Source organism: Rhinatrema bivittatum, chromosome 2, assembly GCF_901001135.1.
Source record: "Rhinatrema bivittatum chromosome 2, aRhiBiv1.1, whole genome shotgun sequence".
Taxonomy (NCBI): Eukaryota; Metazoa; Chordata; class Amphibia; order Gymnophiona; family Rhinatrematidae; genus Rhinatrema; species Rhinatrema bivittatum.
In genome coordinates, this window is record NC_042616.1 from 145,514,679 (window position 1) to 145,537,291 (window position 22,613).

A 22,613-nucleotide genomic window follows, 5' to 3' on the forward strand; every position below is an offset into this window, starting at 1 on the left:
GTTCCCGGTTCCTGTCTTCATTGTTCCTGCCCCGTCTATGTTTTAGACTGACTCTAAGGATATCGACTTTGCCCTGTTTGACACTACAGTACAGCCTATCTCCAGATCCAGACCTCTGCTATGTTTGACTACACCAGACTTCTCCATGATCAGACCATCGCCTTGATTGACTATGCTATAGACTTCTCCATGTTCAGAATTCTACATTGCTTGCCACGACCTCCGATTGCCGCCGGCCCTGATCCAAGCCTGTCATTGAGGCCTCTCCTAGCCTATTCTCTGGATGTGGACTTATCAGGCTTCGGCCTATCTTTGCTCGAGCGCCTCCAGCTACTCTCCGTTCCATTGGTGCCAGAGTTCCAGTATCCTACCCAGTCCAGGGTAGGACTATGCTCTGGGCTGAACCAACTTCCCTCGCAAACCAACCTTGAGGCCCACCTAAGTCCTGCCAGACCCGGCACCCAAAGGCTCAACCCACGGGGAATGAGGGCTGGTATAGATGAAGCTCCAGCAGCCTCTACCTTCAGCCCACTCCACCTGCTGACGGTGGGGACTCATAGGTCCTCACCTATGGGTTGCATCAACCCCACCTCAGCTCAAGGGTCCTACTCCGATGCAACAATACTATATTTAAGTTGCTTTGAGGCAGTGTCATTTGAGAGGTGTCAAGTGGTATAATCCCTTTAAAAAACATGATATTAAAATGCTGCAAAATAGGTAGACCTGATCGTTGACGAATAATATTAATGCCACTGAAATGCAAGGGACATGGGGAAGGGAAGCAGCATTATGGGCTATCCTAAAACAAGTCAATGATACCTCCTTTTACACTGGGGTAAGTCTACCGGCCTCCAACCAAAACTGAATACCTGGACCGAGATCTGGTGAAAGACACCCAAAAGTTGGGAAAGAAAGAAGAAGTGTTGATCGTTAGAGATTTTAATCTGCTGGATGTGGATTGGAATATCCCTTCTGCAGTATCTGCAAGAAGTAGAGAGATAGTTGGTGCCCTTCAAGGGGCTCTGCTCAAACTAATGGTAATGGAACCCACAAGGGAGGTTGTGATACTCAACCTAGTATTCACTAATGGGGATAATGTCTCCAGTGTCTGGACAGGTGCCCACCTTAGCACCGGTGATCATCAGACAGTATGGTTTGATATCACAAATAAGATTCAGAGAAGATACACAAAGACATAAGTTTTGAATTTCAAAAATAAGGACCTTGGCAAAATGGGGATGTACATGGAAGAAGAACTAGAAGACTGGGAGAAAATGGGAGAGATGGAACGACAGTGGGCCAAATTAAAAGGAGCTATTAAAAAGGCAATAAATCTATATGTTAGAAAAGTAAACAAAAGTACGAGGAAAAAGAAACTGATTTAGTTCTCAAAGAAGGTAGCTGAAAAAATAAATCCAAGGGGAGTCACGTGATGTGATGAGCTGAGGACGACAGTTTCCACTTAGTTCTAGGTCCCCTGCTCCTACAATCTTTAATAATCAGTTATCCCCAGAAAGTTTCAGGGTAAGGGCTTTCTTGTTTTGGCTCGCACATATGTCATTTAAGAAAATAAGAACATAAGAACATGCCATACTGGGTCAGACCAAGAGTCCATCAAGCCCAGCATCCTGTTTCCAACAGTGGCCAATCCAGGCCATAAGAACCTTGCAAGTACCCAAAAACTAAGTCTATTCCATGCTACTGTTGCTAGGGCTGATTTTCTGTTTTAGGTCATAAGGATTTTTAGAATAGCTTATTCTAGGAGAAAGGAGGAGGAGTGAACAAGAGTTTTGATGTATTTTAGGATCATTTACGATATGTCGCTATTAGTTTCATTTTTTAAGTTTTACATTGTTTAAGTTTTACTTGGCTGTTTTATTGTTTATAATGGAGAAATTTCTTACCTAATAATTTCATTTTCCTTAGTGTAGACAGATGGACTCAGGACCAATGGGTATAGTGTACTCCTGATAGCAGTTGGAGACGGATCAGATTTCAATCTGACGTCAGTCCTAGTTCATATACCCCTGCAGGAAGTGCAGCTCTTCAGTATTCTCCTCGAAAAGCAATTGTGGATATATACATGACTGAATAACTTGAATAACTTGGATAACTTGATTAATTTGAACTGGTTGAATTGGTTATAGCTGGAGACTGCCAGTGCCCTCAACCAAGCAACGTCGACACCCGGTAGTATGGATGTTCTAATTGGAGGAAAGCATGGCTTACCCGTGAATAACTCGCTCTCTGGGATATCACCCGAGAATTACATGAATAACGGCAGCCGTGGGTGGGATGCTGAGTCCATCTACTACACTAAGGAAAACGAAATTATCAGGTAAGTAATTTCTCCATTTCCTAGCATGTAGCAGATGTATGAAAGCTATTCCTGAACCGGGTGGGAGGCTGCCGAGGCCCACTTAGTACTGCCCTTGCGAATGCTGTGTCTTCTCGAGCCTGAACATCCAGGCGGTAGAACCTGGAGAAGGTGTGGATGGAGGACCATGTCGCCGACCGACATATCTCGGCAGGTGACAGCATTTTGGTTTCCGCCCAGGACACTGCCTGGGCTCTAGTGGAATGGGCCTTGACTTGTAAAGGCGGCGGCTTGCCTGCTTCTTCGTAAGCTGCCTTGATAACTTCTTTGATCCAGCAGGCTATGGTTGCTCACGAGGCCGCTTCCCCTTGCTTCTTCCCGCTGTAAAGGACAAATAGATGGTCCGTCTTTCGTATGGATTCCGAACCTTCCAGGTATCGGACTAGGAGTCTGCCGACGATGAGGTGGCGTAGACTGTGAGAGTCTTCCGAATTCGTATGCTCATCTGGCGATGGTAGCAAGATGGTTTGGTTGAGATGGAAGTGAGAAACCACTTTGGAGAGGAAGGACGGGACCGTGAGTAACTGGATGCTTCCCGGAGTCTCAAATTCTTTTTCTGAATAGGCCCATTCAAAGTTTTGAACTTTTAAATGTAATCTCTACTAGTAAATCCAGGAAATCTCCAGGACTCGATGGGTTTTCCTATGATTTTTACAAATTGTTGAAACCCTATTTAGTAGGTCCTTTAGATTCTTTTTATGATGATGCTCTCCAACATAATTCTTTTCCACCTGGGTTCAATCAAGCTCATATTATTGTCTTACCCAAATCTGGAAAGGACACGCTAGCCCGGGTGTCTTACAGGCCCATTTCACTTCTCAACTGTGACTTAAAAATCCTGGCGAAAGTACTGGCAGATAGGCTGGGAGTATTCCTACCCCAGCTTATCTTTGAACACCAGGTGGGATTTGTTAAGGGGAGAACCACCTGCACACATATTATTAAACTGGTCAGCTATGCCTTTATGTCAAGAGCACAATACTCCAGCTTTAGCCATCAGATTTGATTCTGAAAAGGCGTTTGATTGGGTCTCATGGCCCTACCTCTTTTCGGTTCTAAATCATTTTGGCTTTCAAGAGGCTTTCCTTTTCTAAGCTCACTATTATATCATAACCCCATTTCAGCCATTATAGTTAATGGATTTAAATCAGATGCTGAGAAAATTCAAAGGAGGGTAAGGCAAGGGTGCCCACTCAGTCCTCTGTTATACCTCTTAGTTATTGACCCTTTATTAAGAAAAATAGAAATGTCTCAGACCATTACTGGTTTTCAAAAAGGAGCCCACACTTTCAAGGTTGCGGCTTTCGCAGATGACATATTGATCTTTCTTACTAATCCCACTGGATCACTGGGGCCTCTTCTAAATCTACAGCTTGCATAAGGCCAGTTCTCTGGCCTCAAGATTAATCAAGAGAAGTTGGCGGCATTAGATGTTAGTGGGAATGTAAGGCAATACTGGCCGGTTCACTTTCCTTTGAAAAGGGTTGCAGGGGAGATGACATATCTGGGAATAAAGATTCCTAGATGTGTTCGCTCGATTTATTTTGCTAATATTCATCCACTCATGATTAAGATGTCTCTAGCTCTAAACAACTAGCAGGGCTTTCCACTATCACTTATGGGCAGAATTCACATGTTCAAAATGATGATCTTACCTTGCTGGCTTTTATACTCTTGAAATGCTTCCTATTTGGATAACAAAAAAAAAATCACAAAGTGTTACGCCCGTCGATTGCAGACGGCTACGACCTCTCATGTTCACCTCCTTTTTCCCTGCACCGTCAGTCCTAGGAAGAATGGCGGCCTCTGCTAACCAACGCCGACCTCTCCGGTTTCCCCGGGACTGTGTGGGCGCTGCAGACCACCATCTTGTCTCCGGAATCACCTAAGGCGTGCACGGCCTCCTTTGTACACGTCTTGGCGGGAATCTCAGGGGCATCCCTCTGCTACTACAAGTTAGCAAGGAGTTTCCTCGTTGCTGAATCCGCTCCATTCTTGGACTTCCTGTTCCAGACTTGCTCTTGGTGTGTGGACGCTCTGGGTCCCCACTCCTCAGAGGCCCTTCCACGACCCTGGCTATCCGCTCCTCAGAGAGCCTTCCTGCCTTGGACTACGACCTGACCCGCCTCTCGGGTCACTCTCCTGGAACTACCACTGTGAGTACCTTTCTACTGACTTCAGTGATACCAGCTTTACTGAAGCTTCTCTGTGGTGTACCCCGTGCCTCGGGCCACTACCGTTCCTCTACAGTAGAAGTTGTTCCAGTAGAAGTTGTGCTGCAGGGTATTGTCATACTATCTACAAAATCCATTTCTGGGTTCCTACAAGATCCACTTCTGGGTTCCTACACCTCAAACTGGTTCATCACTATCTTCAGTACAGTCATCCTCGGCGTACCCCGCTCTGCAGGCCACTTCCGGATCTGCACTTCTGAGGGATTTTCTAATCAACTGAAGGGACTTCCTGGCATACCCTGCTCTGTGGGCCACTACCAGACCTTTTCATCTGTGATATCACCCTGGGCATACCCATTGCTCAGGAACCCTATTTATTTGCAGTCCCTGCTATGCGGGGTTTGCTTTTCCTTCCTTCATAATAAAGTCTATCATACAGCTGTGTCCTATGTCGCTGAGACCATGCCCATCGACGGTGAGGCCCACAGGGCTCCTCCCTGTGGGCGGAGACATCTCTCATCTCGTCCCAGGGTTCACATCTATACAAAAACATAACACAAAGCTTTTGACACAATTCTTCGGAGGTGTGGGACGAGAGCTAAATTATCACTTCCCATTCTGAACAAACCAGTGGCACAGGGAGGCTTTGGCTGCCCAGATCTGAGATTATACCCCTACCTAGACCATTGCTAATGAGCGGGTATGGGGCTTCTTCCCTGAATGGCATTCTTCAAGTAGAAAAGACTCAGATTCCATCAGAGATCCAATCACATCTTTTGGTGGATTCGTGCAGGCAAGCTTGGCTACACCTATGTCTTGTGCTTAAACTCCCGAGACGATTAATATCCTTAAGAACATAAGAACATGCCATACTGGGTCAGACCAAGGGTCCATCAAGCCCAGCATCCTGTTTCCAACAGTGGCCAATCCAGGCCATAAGAACCTGGCAAGTACCCAAAAACTAAGTCTATTCCATGTTACCTTGTTGAGTCTCTCTAATAATAGCTTGTTTTCCCCAGGAATTGAAAGGGCAGTGTTTTACAGATGGCGGGAGTACGGTCTCACTTATGTTTATCAGTTGTTTTCTTCCCAGGATGGGATGCTTCAGAGTTTTCAAGACCTCCAGGAGCAGTTTTCTCTCCCCCATAAGGATTTTTTTGCCTACTTACAGGTTAGGCACTTTGTTAAGGCCCATGAAAACCATTTTCAAGATTCCCCCTCTTCGAGACTGCTTCACGACTTTTTTATCAGAAATAAGAAGCACAAGCCATTGGTGTCTATATTTGGGAAATTACTTCAGGCCACGTTACCCGGGGACAGTCTACAGATTATATTTCAAAAGTGGCAGAAATGGCTGGAATTTGGGCTATCTTTTCAGGCTTTTCAAGAATGTTTTGCTGAGATTCCAACCTCAGTTGAGGCCATGTTACTTAGGCAGATGCAATCTAAATTTCTATGGCATTATTATCGGTCACCTGACAAGGCCTATTTATCTAAACTAACCACCAGTCCGACTTGTCCTAAATGTAATATGCCATTGGTGATTATTTTCATGTTTTTTGGTCCTGCGCTAAAATAAAGTTTCTTTGGTCCCAAATTAGACAGAGTTGTGGTGAAATCTTGGGACTGACATTATCGTAAGACCCTCATCTCTGGCTATTTGGGGTACCCAAAGTCTTGTCTTTCTTGAAGAAGGTGGAGTTAGTGCAGAAAAAAGTTATATCATCTACCTAGGTAGGGTTAGAATGCCCTCAACAGAATCAATGGTTCCAACGGATGTTGAAGTTGTTCACTTTTGAATATCTCTCTGCAAAGGTGGACTCTCCCAAATGTTATTATGTTATACTCTCTATGTGGGGTAAATTTATGGCATGTCTAAATCCCAGTACTATGAGATCAATAGAGTCTTGATAGAATCTTATTAGATTTTCTTTAATTTGTCTTTTGTCTGGGCGGGGCAGGATCCCTTCCCTTCCTCTTTCAAGCATCTTCTCTCTCCTTTTCTTCATAAGGCCCCTCTCTCTATACCTGGTTTAACTCCCCTTGCAGCCAGCCTGATTGCGAAGAAAGTTTATGATCTTTTTTAAGTACCACTCTCTTGTGTCATCATTGTGCTTATCAATGGATATGTTCAGGCGGGGGGGGGGGGGGAGAGAGAGGGTGTTAGCTAATTAATTCTTTTGATGACCTGTTCTGTTATCTATTGTAAAAAACGAATCAGATGGCAGGCTAGAATTTACCTGTATAGTGCGACTTGTGGATACATATACCACTATGTTTCTCGTGTATCGGGTACGTTTGTGTCTTATTCTTGAAAATTCAATAAACATATTTAAAAAAAAATAAAATAAAGCCAAAATGAATAGTGTCCAGGAAGCATAAATGATCCCAAAAAGAGGAACACGGGGAAGACTACCTGGTGAAACTGAGGGAGATAAAGAAAGGAAAGCAAAAGGTTAAGTGGAAGAGGTAACAAAACATTTTTCAGATATATCAGAGAATGAAGGAAAGCCCAAAGTTGTGTAGTAAAACTGAAAGGTGACAAGGAGCAATGTGTAGAGACAGATGAAGAAATGGAAGAAATATTAAACAAATACTTCAGTTCGGTGTTCACTAAAAATACCCTGAAGAAGTACCATTGCTGGTTGACAAGACCGTAGATGAGTATGAGACTTGTAAGCATGACCCGGGCACTGATGGAATCAATGTTGGCATGGACCCCATGGATGGAAGGGACACCGACATTGATGAAATTCATTTTGGCATCAATGGCATCCATGGAAAAAGTATTGGCATGGATGCCCATCGATGGAATCGACCTGGCATGGATGCCCATCGATGGAATCGACCTGGGGCTCGACTTCCACCGATGGGATCCACCTGGCATCGATGCCCATCGATGGAAAGGCTCCGGACCTCGATGGAAAGGCTCTGGACATCGATGGCTTCCATAATTTAAGGGATGGCATCGAGGAAGTGACCCTGGCATCGATGGAAATGTCCCGGGCAACAGTGGCATCGACCCGAGTATGCGTGGCAACGACGAGACAAGGTGTGCGTCGAGGGCATGCAGCCAGGTAAGGCAGCACCAAAGGAGCCCAAGGGAAAGACAGCGCGAAGGAGTATAAAACCTGGCAGCACTGATAAAAAATGATGCAGGGAGGATGGCATCAAGGTACCGTGGGGGAGGGGTACTGATGGCACCTAAAATCCAGGGCGGTCTGAGGAGGGGTACCTACGGTAGCGATGGGCATCGACTGCGCGAGGGTACCGGGGAAGAAAGGACCCTAAGGTAAGGGGCCCTGGCGGCAACGGAAACCATTGAAGTCCCTGTCTCACTAGCGCTAATAACCAACAGAGTGTCACAGAGAGACACTCGCAGGCTATGTGTAGCTAACTGAAAAATAGGGAGAGGGAAGGCTTCAGTCAGTTAGCAGGCCAGAAGGTGACAGGAACCGACCGAAAAAATAAGTCAAAGTACTCACCGAGCGTCGTAAAAATGTATGCGGAGGGAGACCTGTGCAGGGAAAAGTGTCTTTTGAAGTAAAAAGTAAAGTTTTCCCATGAGGAAAAAAGTTAAAATTTCCTCACAGAGCTCCAACCGCTATGCTTACTGCAGAGCGGAAAAAAGAAGACTGAGGGAGACACCTGTGGCTCACAGGGGTAATTGCAGGCTGAGCATGCTCAGTGCACTCAGTGTGCCAGTGCCAGTCAAAGCTTTGTAGAAACTTTGACAGAAAAGCTTTCCGTACAGGGCTCCATCCTGATGATGTCACCCATTTGTGAGGACTACCATCCTGTTTGTACTGTGAGAATGGCCATAACGCAATTTGCAATACATTTTTGGAATTGCATTTTGGCCATTTCTGGGCTTGGGGGGGGGGGGGGGGGGGGGGGAGAGAGAGGGAGGGGAGAGGGGGGAGAGGGAGTGGGAGTGAAGTGGAGAGAGAGAGCGACAGAACCTCTGGGGAGGCCCTAACAGTGTTCAACTATTTATATCTCTACAGGAGGGCCTTCTAACAGGTCGAAGTGAGGTGTTGGAGGTGATTTAGTGGCCAGTTTCACATGTAGAGTGAGACGTACGAACAGCACAGTACACCTTAGTGAAGATTTGACATCATTTGGAATGAGGAAGGTCTCACAAAGATGAAATTTTGTACTATGTTATCTCGCCCTAGCATGATGGTACTCTGTTATAGAGTCCTTCAAGCTACGGTGAGAGTACATAGTAGAAATGGCATCTTTGTGAGACTTTCCTCACTTCAAATGATGTCAAATCTTCGCCTAGGTGTACTGTGTGGTTCTTACATCTCACTCTACATGTGAAACTGGCCCCTAAACCACCATCAACACCTCACCTCAACCTATTTTAGATGGCCCTCCTATAGAGATATAAATACTTGACTACTATGAAGGCCTTGTAGATAGTCTCTCTCTCTCTCTCTCTCTCCCCCTCCAAGATGCAAAAATAGGAATTATCATGGAGTGCAATAAGTTTATCGCATCATGTGGTTTGTTGCGTGGTGCGGTAATTTTAAAATTTCCATAAACACGCCCTCTTTTTTTTATCGCGGGCATTATCCATGCGTTATTAATGCATTTTGATGAATCTATGAATCAAGGCATAAGTTAGCCAAATTAAGTCTATTTGGCTAACTCAGATAAACAGCTATGTTTGGAATATATACCCCTAAGTAATTAGTGCCACCTCTATGTTGACAGGCACATGTAGGCCCCACACTGATACATGGGAAATACAAAGCTAGCACAAACAGCAATTGAAATTGTTAAAGGAGGGGAAAGGTTAGAATAAACATACAACCCAGTGAAAAGCCTATGATCTTGGGCAGATTCTGTATCAAGGGTTAGATAATTATGCAGCAAATCTGTTGTATATTTGCATATGGATGTGAACAGTTTAAAGTTTACAAAATAGTTCATTTTAATTGAAAATGCAAGTTAGTATTTTCTTTTAAGCAATCAAATTATTTTTTGATCTCCATTAAGTCATTATTTCTACTTTTTTCATCTCAGTTTCTCCCTTACTCTCTTTACTTTTCTTTCCCTCTCACTTTCTTTGTTCTCCGTCTCTCCCTTTTACCTCACCCTGTCTCTTTCCCTTCCAAAGATGTCTCAATTCCCCCCATTTTATCTTGCTTTCTTCTCTCTTCCCTATCCTCAGCAGAAAGACCTCTCCATGGGTGCTGTGGGTGGCTGAACACCCCCAATACCAGACAGATCTCTGATCTGCTCGCATATCACCTCTTCAATCTCTTGGACCTAGGGCAGCTGAGAGAATGAAGAGACGATGCAAGAGGCAGATCAGACAGCTGTCCAATACTGGGGGTGCTCGAGAGCCATGGCACTCAAGGAGTTGGCATCTGTGTTCCTCACTCTCCTCCTTTTCATTTCTCTTAAATCTGTCATCCTTCCTTCCCTCTCTCTTTGTTCACTCTCACGCCACCTTTCTTTCTCCCCTGGACTCTTAACTCTTCCCCCTCCCTCTCCAATTTCTCATTTCTCCTTCTTTCCTCCCTTTCCTAGCACACGTCACTCCCGGCTGCTGCTATCCCTTTCCTCACTATTGCCTTCCTTCTTGCAGTTGCTGTTAATTTTGCTTCTACCTAACCAGACATCACAAAGCTATGAGTAGTTTAAACCATGCATTGCCAGGAGAACTCTTGCTCTAATGAGGTATTACTGGTGGCTCACAACAAACAGAAGCACAAGGTGGCTGGTAAAGTAGCTACAACAGCAAAGATGATAGCCATCGTTAACAGAGGGGAGGCAGGTATGCAGCTGTGGCTGACTTTTGAAGGCAATGGGGAGGGAAGCAAAAGGTGGGAGGCAAGTAGCAACTGTGCAGACAACTGGCAAAAGAGTGCAGAGTGGCAGACGATTTCCCGAAAATTCCTAAAAGAGGAGGAAATTCTGTGGTAACTGCCAAGGCATCACAGCAATCTAAGGGTCCTGCACATAGTGTCTATTTAAAAAATTATGAAATTATGCAAAATATAAAAATGTATCATGATGAGAAAAAGAGAGTGAGGGGATCCAAGGATTGAGACCATAAATGTAGTAACAGATCCAAGATGCAGATAAGTAGATAGTTCTATTGCTTTAGCATCACAACCACAATTATATATTAATGTTAAAAAGCTAGAACTGCATCCACATCATTCACAGTTCTGGGTTCTCAACATTTATGAAATATGTCTAAAAGGTTTCCACCAACTTTGAATACAGTTGCCAAAACTGGAAGTCTTCCAAGCACTCTAGGAGTAAGTCATGTGACAACACAGTCTGCTATAAAGCCTTCTAAAAAACTGCAAAGCAAAACTTCCTCTGCAGTCTCAATAGGCACCATTTCAAGGCACTTATGATTCGTTGGATTTCTTTACAGCTCAGTACTTTTGGATGTAATTGAAGGCTAGCAAAATCTTCTCTTCTTTCATTTTTGCTAGAAGCAGTAATAATGATAAGTACTTCAACAGAGGCCTTTTATCCAAACAGGATCCCCACAAGCTTTATAATTATAATACTTTAGAAACACATATGTAGCTTTGATGCCCTCAACAGCTTCCAAAATGGAGGCAGAAGAAGAAAATGCCTTTCTCATAATGCTCCAATCACAGCTGAATAAACTGAAACAAAGGGAGATAATGTGAAGTTCCCAAGTTAAGTAGAGTCAGTGGAAACATCGATTTGAACTGAACAGTTATCAGGCCCTGTAGTTCACTGCACATTCTTCCCTCTCAGACTAATACTAATATGGCAAGAACTAATTTAAAACTGCAATGAATTACTAATACTAAATGTCAGGAATAAGTACAAATAATATCAGAGATAACTACAAGATAGCTTGCGAAAGTCACCAAACCTAAGTAAGTGGCATTTCTGTTAATGAAATTAGAAAACAATTAGTAAGAATTACATTAAAATGACAAAGAGCTGTAAAGTTATTATGAGATCAATGCCCTCTTACTTGGCACAACAATGTCAGTAGAGATGAAAGATAGTAAATGACAATGCTTACGTTCTGCTCAGCCAGGGAATACACAAGCTGTGGAAGAATGTCTCCCTTAACAACTGCTTCTGCCAGATCATCATTAAAATTGGCCAGCCTCCCAAGAGCCAGAGCAGCAGTCTGCTGAATAGTTGGGACCACATCCAACAAGAGAGGCCTCAGCAAAGACATTACACCTGAATTATAATGAAAAGGGAAACAAAAACCAAACACAATATCTGAGAACATAGAAAATAAATTTACAACATCTTTAAAGAGAACAAACAAACAAACAGAATTAAAGCATAACTGCAAAGAGATATACAAGCTAGTAATCACTGAAAAGATGCTAAAAGGAAATTCTGTTAAAATGTGTACCATAGCCTAAGGGTGTCAAACTGGAATCCTAGAGGGCTGCAAACTGGTCTGGTTTTCAAGATAGCCCTAATGAAAATGTAGGAGATATTTGATTACAATGAAGGCAATATATGCAAATATATTCCATGTTCTCCTTTGTCCCTCCCTCCCCCTACCTCTCCCAGTCATTTCTACCCGGATCCTAGTTGTTGCACCAACTCCCCTTTGCGCTCCTGGTGTAATTTATTCCTCAACTCCCCTTATGTATCCCACCCTTCCTTCATTTACCTTTCGCCCCTTTTCTAACAATATATATTTTTCAATTCTCATGTATTATCACCTCATAATTTTATTTCAAGTATTATCCTCAGTATTACATGTACTCATAATGTTTTGTTTTGTTTTTCTGGTCTTGTACATCATATCCCCCTTTCCATTAATCTCATGTATATGTATATTATGTATCTCACTGTTTCCCCTTACTATCATGGTCTTGTACTCCTCTAGTTAATATGTATATATATCGAGCACACACTTATATACATATTATAGAGCACACACTTATACACACTTATCGAGCTGCACTGGCTCCCAATACAGTCACGAATTCTTTATAAAGCGCTTTCCATCATACACAAGAGTCTGTTAAACTCCAACCTCAACTGGATCAACCCCCCCTCCTCCCCCGCACCTCCAAGAGACCCACCCGCCCAGCCCTCCAAGGAACTCTTCGTGCTCAACCCATCAAATCTTCTAATCTCTCCTCCACTATAAACAGAGCCTTTTCCCTTGCCGGCCCCACCATATGGAATTCCCTGCCTCATGATATACGCATGGAGGCATATACCCCTACTTTAAAAAAAAAACTGAAAACCTGGCTCTTTCAACAAGCCTACCCCATGTCACCCCCCATTACATAAAACTCCTCTGTAATTTATCCACTGATACTTTATTAAGAATGCCTTATGTCTGCCGATTTTTGTACTATGCACTCTTATGTATATAGTTATGGTTACAGTTTATTTATTTGCATCTACTCACTGAATTTTGTTATATGTAAGGGCTCCTCCCAAAAGTTAATTGTATTATTCTAATTATCTGTTATCTGTAAGGGCCCCGCCCAAAAGTTTTTGTTTTTTTGTGAACCGATGCGATGTGCGAACGGATATCGGTATAAAAGAGACGTTAAATAAATAAATAAATAAATAAATAAATAAGTATGTGTGTGTATATATATATATATAGATATATATCTATCTATATCTATATATCTATATCTATATATATATCGCCCTCTGGATTAATATGTATATCGCCTCTAGTTAATATGTATATATATGTATATCGCCTCTGGATTTTATCATGTATTCATAATATACTGTTCCTTTCAGTTTCTCTCCTTCCCTATCCTTTCCACTGCTGTCCTCTCTCCTCTTTTCTCCACTGCTCCCCCTCCCCCCTTCCTGTTATTTGTATTTTCGCTCTTCTGTTTAAACAGTTACAATGTAAACCAGCATGATGTTCCGACGAATGTCAGTATATAAAAATCAACAAATAAATAAATAAATATTCACAAAACCAGAACAAGGATTGCAGTTTGACACCCCTGCCATGTCCTCATCCCTCCCCACCATGCCTGGTACTGGAGGCAGCTGCAGTTGATCATTCCACTTCACCTATTTTTGCATTGGTTTTAAACCATCACTTTTCTATGAAAAGGATCTAAATACTAGCACTTCATCCCACAGTGTAATATTGTGTATAAAGATTATATGAAATGCTCTATTGCAAGGATACTATTAGGTATTTAGTTTACGCATAGGAAGGATAACTTTCAAACAACTACACACGGCCGCATAAACGTCTGTATATACTATAGTATTTTAACACATGAGTGTATGATATATGTGCATTTTATAAAATACACGTATATTCACCCTGCAACATATGCACATTGAAATTGCATATACTGATGTAATGGGCGCATGTACTTTACCCAATTATTTTTAAATATATATCCATATATTTTATGCAGGAAAATAAATTAATACTCACATAAATCAAGATTTACACACAAATTGTTTATTTTCAAACATACGGGTGTGAGTGAAATTACCAACTTTACCAATTAGTCCACCAGTTCGCCTAGTTCTTCTGCGGCTCATCTAGAAACCCCTAGTCCTTTAACCTGAATTCCTCTCAGTTCATCCAGACCTTCCACCTGTTATAATTAATAATGGTGTGAACCCTGGGCTGAGGTGAGAGGTGTCTCCGCCCACAAGGAGGAGCCCTGTGAGCCTCACTGTCGGTAGGCATGGTCTCAGTGGATCAGACACAGCTGTGGAATAGAGGCTTTATTAAGAAAGAAGAAAGACAAGGCCCGCGGAGCAGGAGGTACAGTAAATACAGTTCAGAGCAGAGGGGAATACCCCAGAGATGATACCTCCAATGTGAAGAACCGGTAGTGGCCCGCAGAGCGGGGTACGCTGGGTAGTTCTCAGTAGTGAAGCTCTAACTCAGACCTGTAGATCCGATAGTGGCCCACAGAGTGGAGTACGCCGAAGAAGTGTCTCAGTAGTGGTAAGGAGATGGTAGTCTGAGGTACAGGATCCCCGAAGAAGATCCTGTAGTGATAGTGCGGTACTGACCTGCAGCACAGGGTATACCAAAGTGGCTCCTACTGGGGATGATGCAGTAGTGGCCCGAGGCACGGGGTACACCGAAGAGGATACCACAGGGAAGCTTGGTGTAGTTGAAGTTCGTAGCAGTAAAGTACTCACAGTAGATGGTTCCAGGAGAGATCCCGGGGAGCGGGATAGAAAGAAGTCCAAGGCAGAAGGCCCTCCGAGGAGCGGATAGCCAGAGACGAGGAAGGGCCCCCGAGGAGCTGGTACCCGGAGCGTCTCATCCAAGTGCAGAGTCTGGAACCAGAAGTCCAAGAATGGAGCGAAATTCAGCAATGAGGGAACTCCTTGCTAACTCGTCAAAGCGTAGGGCCAGCCAGCTTAAGTATAGCAGGTAAATGATGTCATCCGGAGGGGACACCCCCGAGGATCCCGCCATGACTTGTACAAAGGTGGGCCATGCGCGCGCGCGCCTAGGTAATTCCTGAATCAAGGTGGCGGTCAGCAGCACCCACGCCTTCCCGGGGAATGCCAGGCAGGTCGGCGGTGGTTGGCGGAGACCACCATTCGTCCAAGAAATGACAAGGCAGCAAAGAAAGAGGTGAGCATTAGTGGTCGCAGCCATCTGCGACGGGCGTAACACCGCCCTTTCAGTACTACACAATAAACATATTTATTATCATTTACACCTGATAATCAGCAGATGTAAAAGAATACAAGTTGGAAAATGTACACACCTAAGTGTTTTTTTAAAATAGCAACTCGCACACGGAAATGTTGGCCCCGCATTGGAACACCCCAGACTGCCCCTTTTTTACATGCATATATGTACATGGAAAAAGCTAAAATCCATGCATATTTTTTACGTTTATAAAATATGGAATACATGAATAAAGGCTACTTGCACACGTACATGCTCATTTTTATGCATGTACCATTTTGAAAATTCACCTTTACGGATGTATTAATACAATCTCAGTAAATAAGACCCTTAAGTCCTCATAACAGTTACATTCTAGGCAACACAGAAGCAGCTACGTGCCAAAATATAGACCTTAAAATTTCAAACCTCAACACATTTTTTAAACATGGATTAATATAGATCTCTTGTAAATATCAACCCTGTTGTCATGAATACTTTTTTGTATTTTGATGTGGCCCATTCCACACAGAGACTTTAATTTGTTGTACAATAAGAGGTAGGCTGAAACTGTGCACAGCAATAAACCAAGTCACAGTCCTAGTTCTGCAGACCTCCAATCAATGTTTAACTTTAAAAAAAACCAACTTCCTACTTCTTTATTTATAAGCAAAAGACCCGGCTTATTTGACCATTTCTATTCCAAGCAACATCATACATGTACATTAGGGTTTCCAACTGGCTCCAGATTTTCAGGACTGCCAAATCAGATTCTGATTTTACCCCACTGCATACATGTAGTTTTGCTTTTCTAAGGGAATGCAATTTGGGAATTAGAACTACAGGTTCCTGCATGCAATGGGGTAAAATTGGGACTGGATCAACCTGTTCTGAACATCTGGAGCCTGTTGGTAACTGTAACCCTAATGTACATAGCAAGTAAATTCCTATAGAGCTGGTTCTTTATTAATGTAATTAATTCAAAAGATGGCCCAGCTCAAAGACAAATCAGACTGCCAGCTCCGGTAACAACTGATATTTAAGAAAATCAAAGATTTCCGATCAAAATAGTTAAGGCACATAATCAGGGATGGCTTTAGGTTTCTGCTGTCCCTAGACACTTTTGGTGTTCTCTGCTAAAAGAGAAATTCAGCCGAGCTGGAAGGCAGTAAATCTTAGCCAGCCTGCTGCCCCTAAATAATTGCTACCCTAGGCACAGGCATAATGGGTGCCTACTGACAAATCCAAATCTGCAGATAACTGTATTACAAAAACAGACATGTTATATTTAAAATATGAGGTGTTTTGTTAGGCATTGTTACAAACCATGAAATTGTTTCATTTAGCACTCTTAATATGCAAGAAATCATGGGAAAGGGAAATAGAAAACAGCTCTTATTGGTTTTGTGTGAACATTAAATTAGTAGTATTTATTTTAAACAAAGTTTGTAAAAACAGAAGTTACATGTTACTTTTTTATTATTATTATTATTTTTAACAGAAATATGACAAACTGCTGGAAATGGTTATTTTGAGGGAAAAATGCTCACAAAGAAGATTAAAGATTTCACACTGGTATATGCAGACACAGCATACAGACAGGTACCAAAATGTGCACATGCAAAAGTAAAACCTGCCCCACACTCTTCCAGTTAAATTCAAGGCAAAGACTGGAGTTAAAAAGAAATTCTGCCTTTAATAATGCACTCTGTTAAAACCAAGAGCTGAAATATAAATAGCTGAGAAGCAAAAAAGAAGTGACCTGAACACAACCCCAGTAATGTTTTGCATGAATTGTGCTTTCTTGAAGGCAGGATCAGTGAAAGTATTAAACTGGCTAGAGGGTGGTGCGGCAACAGCATTTCCTCTGTCCCACCTGTGTAATCCAGAAGGAGTAAGAGTAGGCGCAGCACCAGCCTGTGTGGGCTGAAGGAACAGGAGGCAAAGCACAAGGTGAAAGGTATCAAACTTGCAATAAAGCTGGAAGGTGAAGAAGCAGAAGGCAGTGCAGCATTGAGCAGGAGCAGTGTCGACCCCCAGGGCCCAAAGAAAGGGGAGGTTGCTGCTGCCACTTATGCTTCCAGAGGGGGAGAAGAGTGAGAGAACAGATGTCACAGAGAAAAAGTGCATGTGTGTGAGATTGAGCATGTGAATGAGAGAAAGCGCGTGTGCATGTGAGTGAGACAGAGACAGATTATGGGGCAGATTTTCAAAGGGATACGCGCATAAGATACGCGTGTACCCCCCCCCCCCCCCGAAAACCTGCCCCAAGTTCCCCCTGCGCGCGCAGAGCCTATGTTGCATAGGCTGCAGACGCGCGCAAAGCCCCGGGACGCACGTAAGTCCCGGGGCTTTGCTTGGGGGGGGGGGGGGTGTCGGGGGCGTGGTGCCGGCCCAGGAGCATTCCGGGGGCATGTCTGAGGCCTTCGAAATTGCTCCCGGGCTGGGGAATGGCGCGCTGGCAGCTGGCCGGCGCGCGCGAGTTACGCCTGCCTTGGGCAGCCGTAACTTTTAAAATAAAGGTGGGAGGGGGCGATTTAGTTAGGGCTGGGGGGTGGGTTAGGTAGGAAAAGGGAGGGAAAGATGGGGGGGGGAACAAAAAAAAAAATTCCCTCCGAGGCCGCTCCGATTTCGGAGCGGCCTCGGAGGGAACGGGCAGCACGCGCAGGGCTCGGCGCTCGCAAGGTGCACAAATGTTCACCCCCTTGCATGCGCCGACCCTGGATTTTAAAAGATACGCGCGGCTACGCGCTTATCTATCAAAATCCGGCGTACTCTTTTTTGTGCAGGGTTGTGCGAACAAAAGTACGCCCGCACGCTTCTTATAAAATCTACCCCTATGCGCATGAGATGAAAAAAACATGTGAGAGCATGTATGTGTGAGTAAGGGAACATGAAAGAAAGCATGCAAGCATGTGCATGTGTGTGCGTGTCTGTGTGTGTAACTGAGACAGAAGGGGTATGTGTAAAAGAGTTGTTAGAGTGAGATGTGGAAAGAGGGTGTGTGAGGACATCTGGAAATTAAATGTTCCTAGGTATGGAAAGAGGGGGATTTTTTTTATCTTTATTAATTTTAATTATTGGGTGTTTGATGTCTGAGGTTTACTATATCATTTGCTCATGGCTTTCTGAGAGCCAAGCCTACACGTGTTACAATAGGCCTAATACCATATGGGTTCCAAGTGTCATCTTTACTTTTTTGTAGTGTTTTCTGGTTGGCACCACAGCAGAGCATTTAACTATAATAAAGAGGAAAGTTGCCCCATATCTATATTGCTAGTATGCAAATGAGCGCATCTGCTCTCCGGCCCCTGAAAAATTCCCCATCCCTGCACTACCGTGATTAGCAAATGAACTCCTCTGCCCTTCGCGCCCTGAAACATGCACCGCCCCTGAATTACCATAAGTGACAGCAGGAGGGAGGAGAGCAGTCCTAGGAGTTGCAGTTGAGGAGAAGCCAGCAGGACCCCATCCGCAGACAGCAGAGGACAGACAGACACCATGGAAGTGTTGGAGAAACTGGAATACTAATGGGGGCTCCACCCTACCCCTCTGGCAGAAGAGAGACAGACATCTGCAGTGGAGATGGAGAAGCCAGAGTGCTGGCAGTGCCCCCCTCTCCAATGACATAGGCAGAAACCCACAGCAGCATTGGAGAGGTCAGCGTGTCCCACACAGGTGAAGGACAGAGAGCCACTTGTGGTGTGCTGCAGAGGCTGGCATGATGGCGGGGCCCTACTCCCTGCTAGTGAAGGACAGAGAGAGACACTCATGGCAGCAAAGGAGAGTCCGGTGTGCTGGTGGGGCTCCCATATCCTTGCCAATGAAAGGGACAGAGATCCGTGGCTGCTGAAGAGAGAACCACTTCAGTGGTGGGAAAAGTAATGGAGTCTCTGCTGAAAGAGAGAATAGTGAACTATCTACAGTCCGGAGAATTGATGGACCAGAGGCAGCATGGATTCACCAGGGGAAGATCCTGTCAGACAAATCTGATTGACTTTTTTGACTGGGTAACCAAGGAATTGGACCAAGGAAGAGCGCTCGATGTCATATACTTGGATTTCAGCAAAGCTTTTGATACGGTCCCGCACAGGAGACTGGTGAATAAAACGAGAAGCTTGGGAGTGAGTGACAAGGTGGTGACCTGGATTGCAAATTGGTTGACGGACAGAAGACAATGTGTGATGGTAAATGGAGCTCTCTCTGAAGAGAGGGAGGTTTTAAGCGGTGTACCGCAAGGATCGGTGTTGGGACCGGTCCTGTTCAATATCTTTGTGAGCGACATTGCGGACGGGATAGAAGGTAAGGTTTGTCTTTTTGCGGATGACACTAAGATCTGCAACAGAGTGGACACGCCGGAAGGAGTGGAGAGAATGAGACGGGATCTAAGGAAACTGGAAGAGTGGTCGAAGATATGGCAGCTGAGATTCAATGCCAAGAAGTGCAAAGTCATGCATATGGGGAGCGGAAATCCGAATGAACTGTATTCGATGGGGGGGGAAAGGCTGACGTGCACGGAGCAGGAGAGGGACCTTGGGGTGATAGTGTCTAATGATATGAAGTCTGCGAAACAATGCGACAAGGCGATAGCAAAAGCCAGAAGAATGCTGGGCTGCATAGAGAGAGGAATATCGAGTAAGAAAAGGGAAGTGATTATTCCCTTGTACAGGTCCTTGGTGAGGCCTCACCTGGAGTACTGTGTTCAGTTCTGGAGACCGTATCTACAAAAAGACAAAGACAAGATGGAAGCGGTACAGAGAAGGGCGACCAGGAAGGTGGAGGATCTTCATCGCATGACGTACGAGGAGAGATTGAAGAATCTAAATATGTACACCCTGGAGGAAAGGAGGAGCAGAGGTGATATGATACAGACTTTCAGATACTTGAAAGGTTTTAATGATCCAAAGGCAACGACAAACCTTTACCATAAGAAAAAAATCAGCAGAACCAGGGGTCACGATTTGAAGCTCCAGGGAGGAAGATTCAGAACCAATGTCAGGAAGTATTTCTTCACGGAGAGGGTGGTGGATGCCTGGAATGCCCTTCCGGAGGAAGTGGTGAAGACCAGAACTGTGAAGGACTTCAAAGGGGCGTGGGATAAACACTGTGGATCCATAAAGTCAAGAGGCCGCCAATGAAGAGTGGGTGACTCGCCAGAATGATGGCTACTGCCTGGAGACAATACCCTTAGTCAATAAACATACACATGGTTACTGTGACTCCAACATCACTCTAAGATTCAACAGCAAGAGGAAATGTGGAAAAAAGGATTTGCACTCACAAAGACGGGAGTAGCTGACTTGTTACGGCGGTTACTACCCCAAACCAAATATCCAAATTACTACCTCCACCTTCCTCTATTCCTGATGCCTTTCAACTAGCTTGATCACTCCATTCTTATACTTCACTTTCAATGCATATCCAGCATAGTTCTCTGCTTCAACAGCAGGGGAAAAGAAAAACTGTTACTTCACACATCCAGCAGAGCTCTCTGCTTAAACGGCAGGGGAGAAGAAAAAAGGGTTCGCACTCACAAAGCGGGGAGTAGCTGGCTTGTTACGGCGGTTACTACCCCAAACCAAATGTACCTGATACTTCACTCTCGACGCATATCCAGCATGGCTCTCTACTTCAACGGCATGGGAGAAAGACTGATACATCACGAATTTCCAGCATAGCTCTCTGCTTCAACGGCAGGGGAAAAGAAAAACTGATACTTCACGCATATCCAGCATAACTTCAACGGCAGGGGAGAAGAAAAAAGGATTCACACTCACAAAGCGGGGAGTAGCTGGCTTGTCACGGCGGTTACTACCCCAAACCAAATGTGCCTGATACTTCACTTTCGATGCATATCCAGCATAGCTCTCTGCTTCAACGGCAGGGGAGAAGAAAAAAACTGATACCTCACGCATATCCAGCATAGCTCCCTGCTTCAACGGCAGGGGAGAAGATAAACAACCAATAAGGGCTGTATAACATAATCTGGGTAAAAACAAATAAGCATGGGTGTAGCTTGCTTATTGCGGCGGTTACTACTCCTACTACCTCTAACTAATCAAGCTAGATATTTCACTTGGATGCAGCTCCTCCACCGCTCTCTACATTAATGGCGGGGGTGGAAGGGAATTAGAACCAAGAGCTAAGAGAAACAGATAAGTATGGGAGAAGAAATGAGGGAAGCTTGCTGGGCAGACTGGATGGGCCATTTGGTCTTCTTCTGCCGTCATTTCTATGTTTCTATGTTTCTATGTTTCTATGGAAGAGGAAGAAGGTGACAGGAAACTGTATAGATATGGAAGTGACAGAAGTTAAGGAGAAAAGGAAAAGGGAGTGTAAAATAGCAAAGAGTGCCTTGTCCTTGGATGGGCTTTAGTATTAATGTAAGTATAGTATATATCAAACAACATGAAACAGAGAGAACAAAATACATCACTGTTATTGAAATATTCAACTATTGATTTTACCTGAGGACAACAATATCTGAATAGAGTAACTCTTATTTAATCCACTGTCTCGCCGCAATGGGCCCCAAACAGTATCAGCTGACTCGGCACTGTATTTCAATCATTTTTCGTTGCCTCATATATATTTTCCAACTTATTATCCAATTATTTTATTTTCTCAAAACCCCCAAAAAAAAATTTATTTATTATTTTGTATGATAAAAACAAAAATACTTAGCTCCCACTGTAGCGTTCACAAAATGCCCAACTTGAACCATGTTTTGGCCAGCACAGCCTTTATCAGGGGACACCTTATGTATTTTTTACAAATCAGACGCCTTCAGAAACTGTTCTCTCATCCTACAAATAAATAATAATAATTACAAAACATTATCACTGCAACCCCGTTCAACAAACCCTTTTCAACAACTACTAACTACAATGTTATTAAAAATAATTATCCCATGTAGCAAAGTACAAACATTCTCTCACCAAGGGAAAAAAATGTTTTCATTCTTGTAGACACCCAAGCAGGTTAATGGCGCCACGGTGTTCAAAAGAATCCCGCCTTCATTTCCTCTATGCTTTATACATACGTCATGAATTAAAGTCGGAAATCACACCCACTGCCATGTCAATCAAAATTACTGCCACTCATGCTAGTATCCTACAGAGTCCCAAGCTCTGCCTAAAACACTGGCCAATCAATTTCTTTATTAAGACCCCTAGATGATGCTGTATCAAAATAATGTATCCATTTTTGCTCATGTTGCAGCAAATAGTTATCAAAATCTCCTCCCCGTTCGAAAACTTTTGGCTGATCTATAACAGCAAAGGTTAAATCAGTAAAATCATGCCCCTTTAATAAACAATGTTGTAGCAATGGCGCTTCAACCCGTTTTCTCATGATCGCGCTCTTATGTTCAATCAACTGGGTTCTTAAACAACACTTTGTCTTCCCTATATATAAAAGGGAACATCGGCACCAA

The 22,613-nt window shown here is 43.8% G+C and overlaps 1 protein-coding gene across 1 annotated transcript in view; it reads right to left on the minus strand.

Moving 5' to 3' along the window:
* SPAG6 (sperm associated antigen 6) overlaps positions 1–22,613 on the minus strand; it is a 334,049-nt gene that overhangs the window by 233,694 nt on the left and 77,742 nt on the right. The window contains exon 3 of the mRNA XM_029588711.1: positions 11,588–11,754. Coding sequence (XP_029444571.1) covers positions 11,588–11,754 — 167 coding nt within the window. The remainder of the gene's footprint in view (positions 1–11,587; positions 11,755–22,613) is intronic.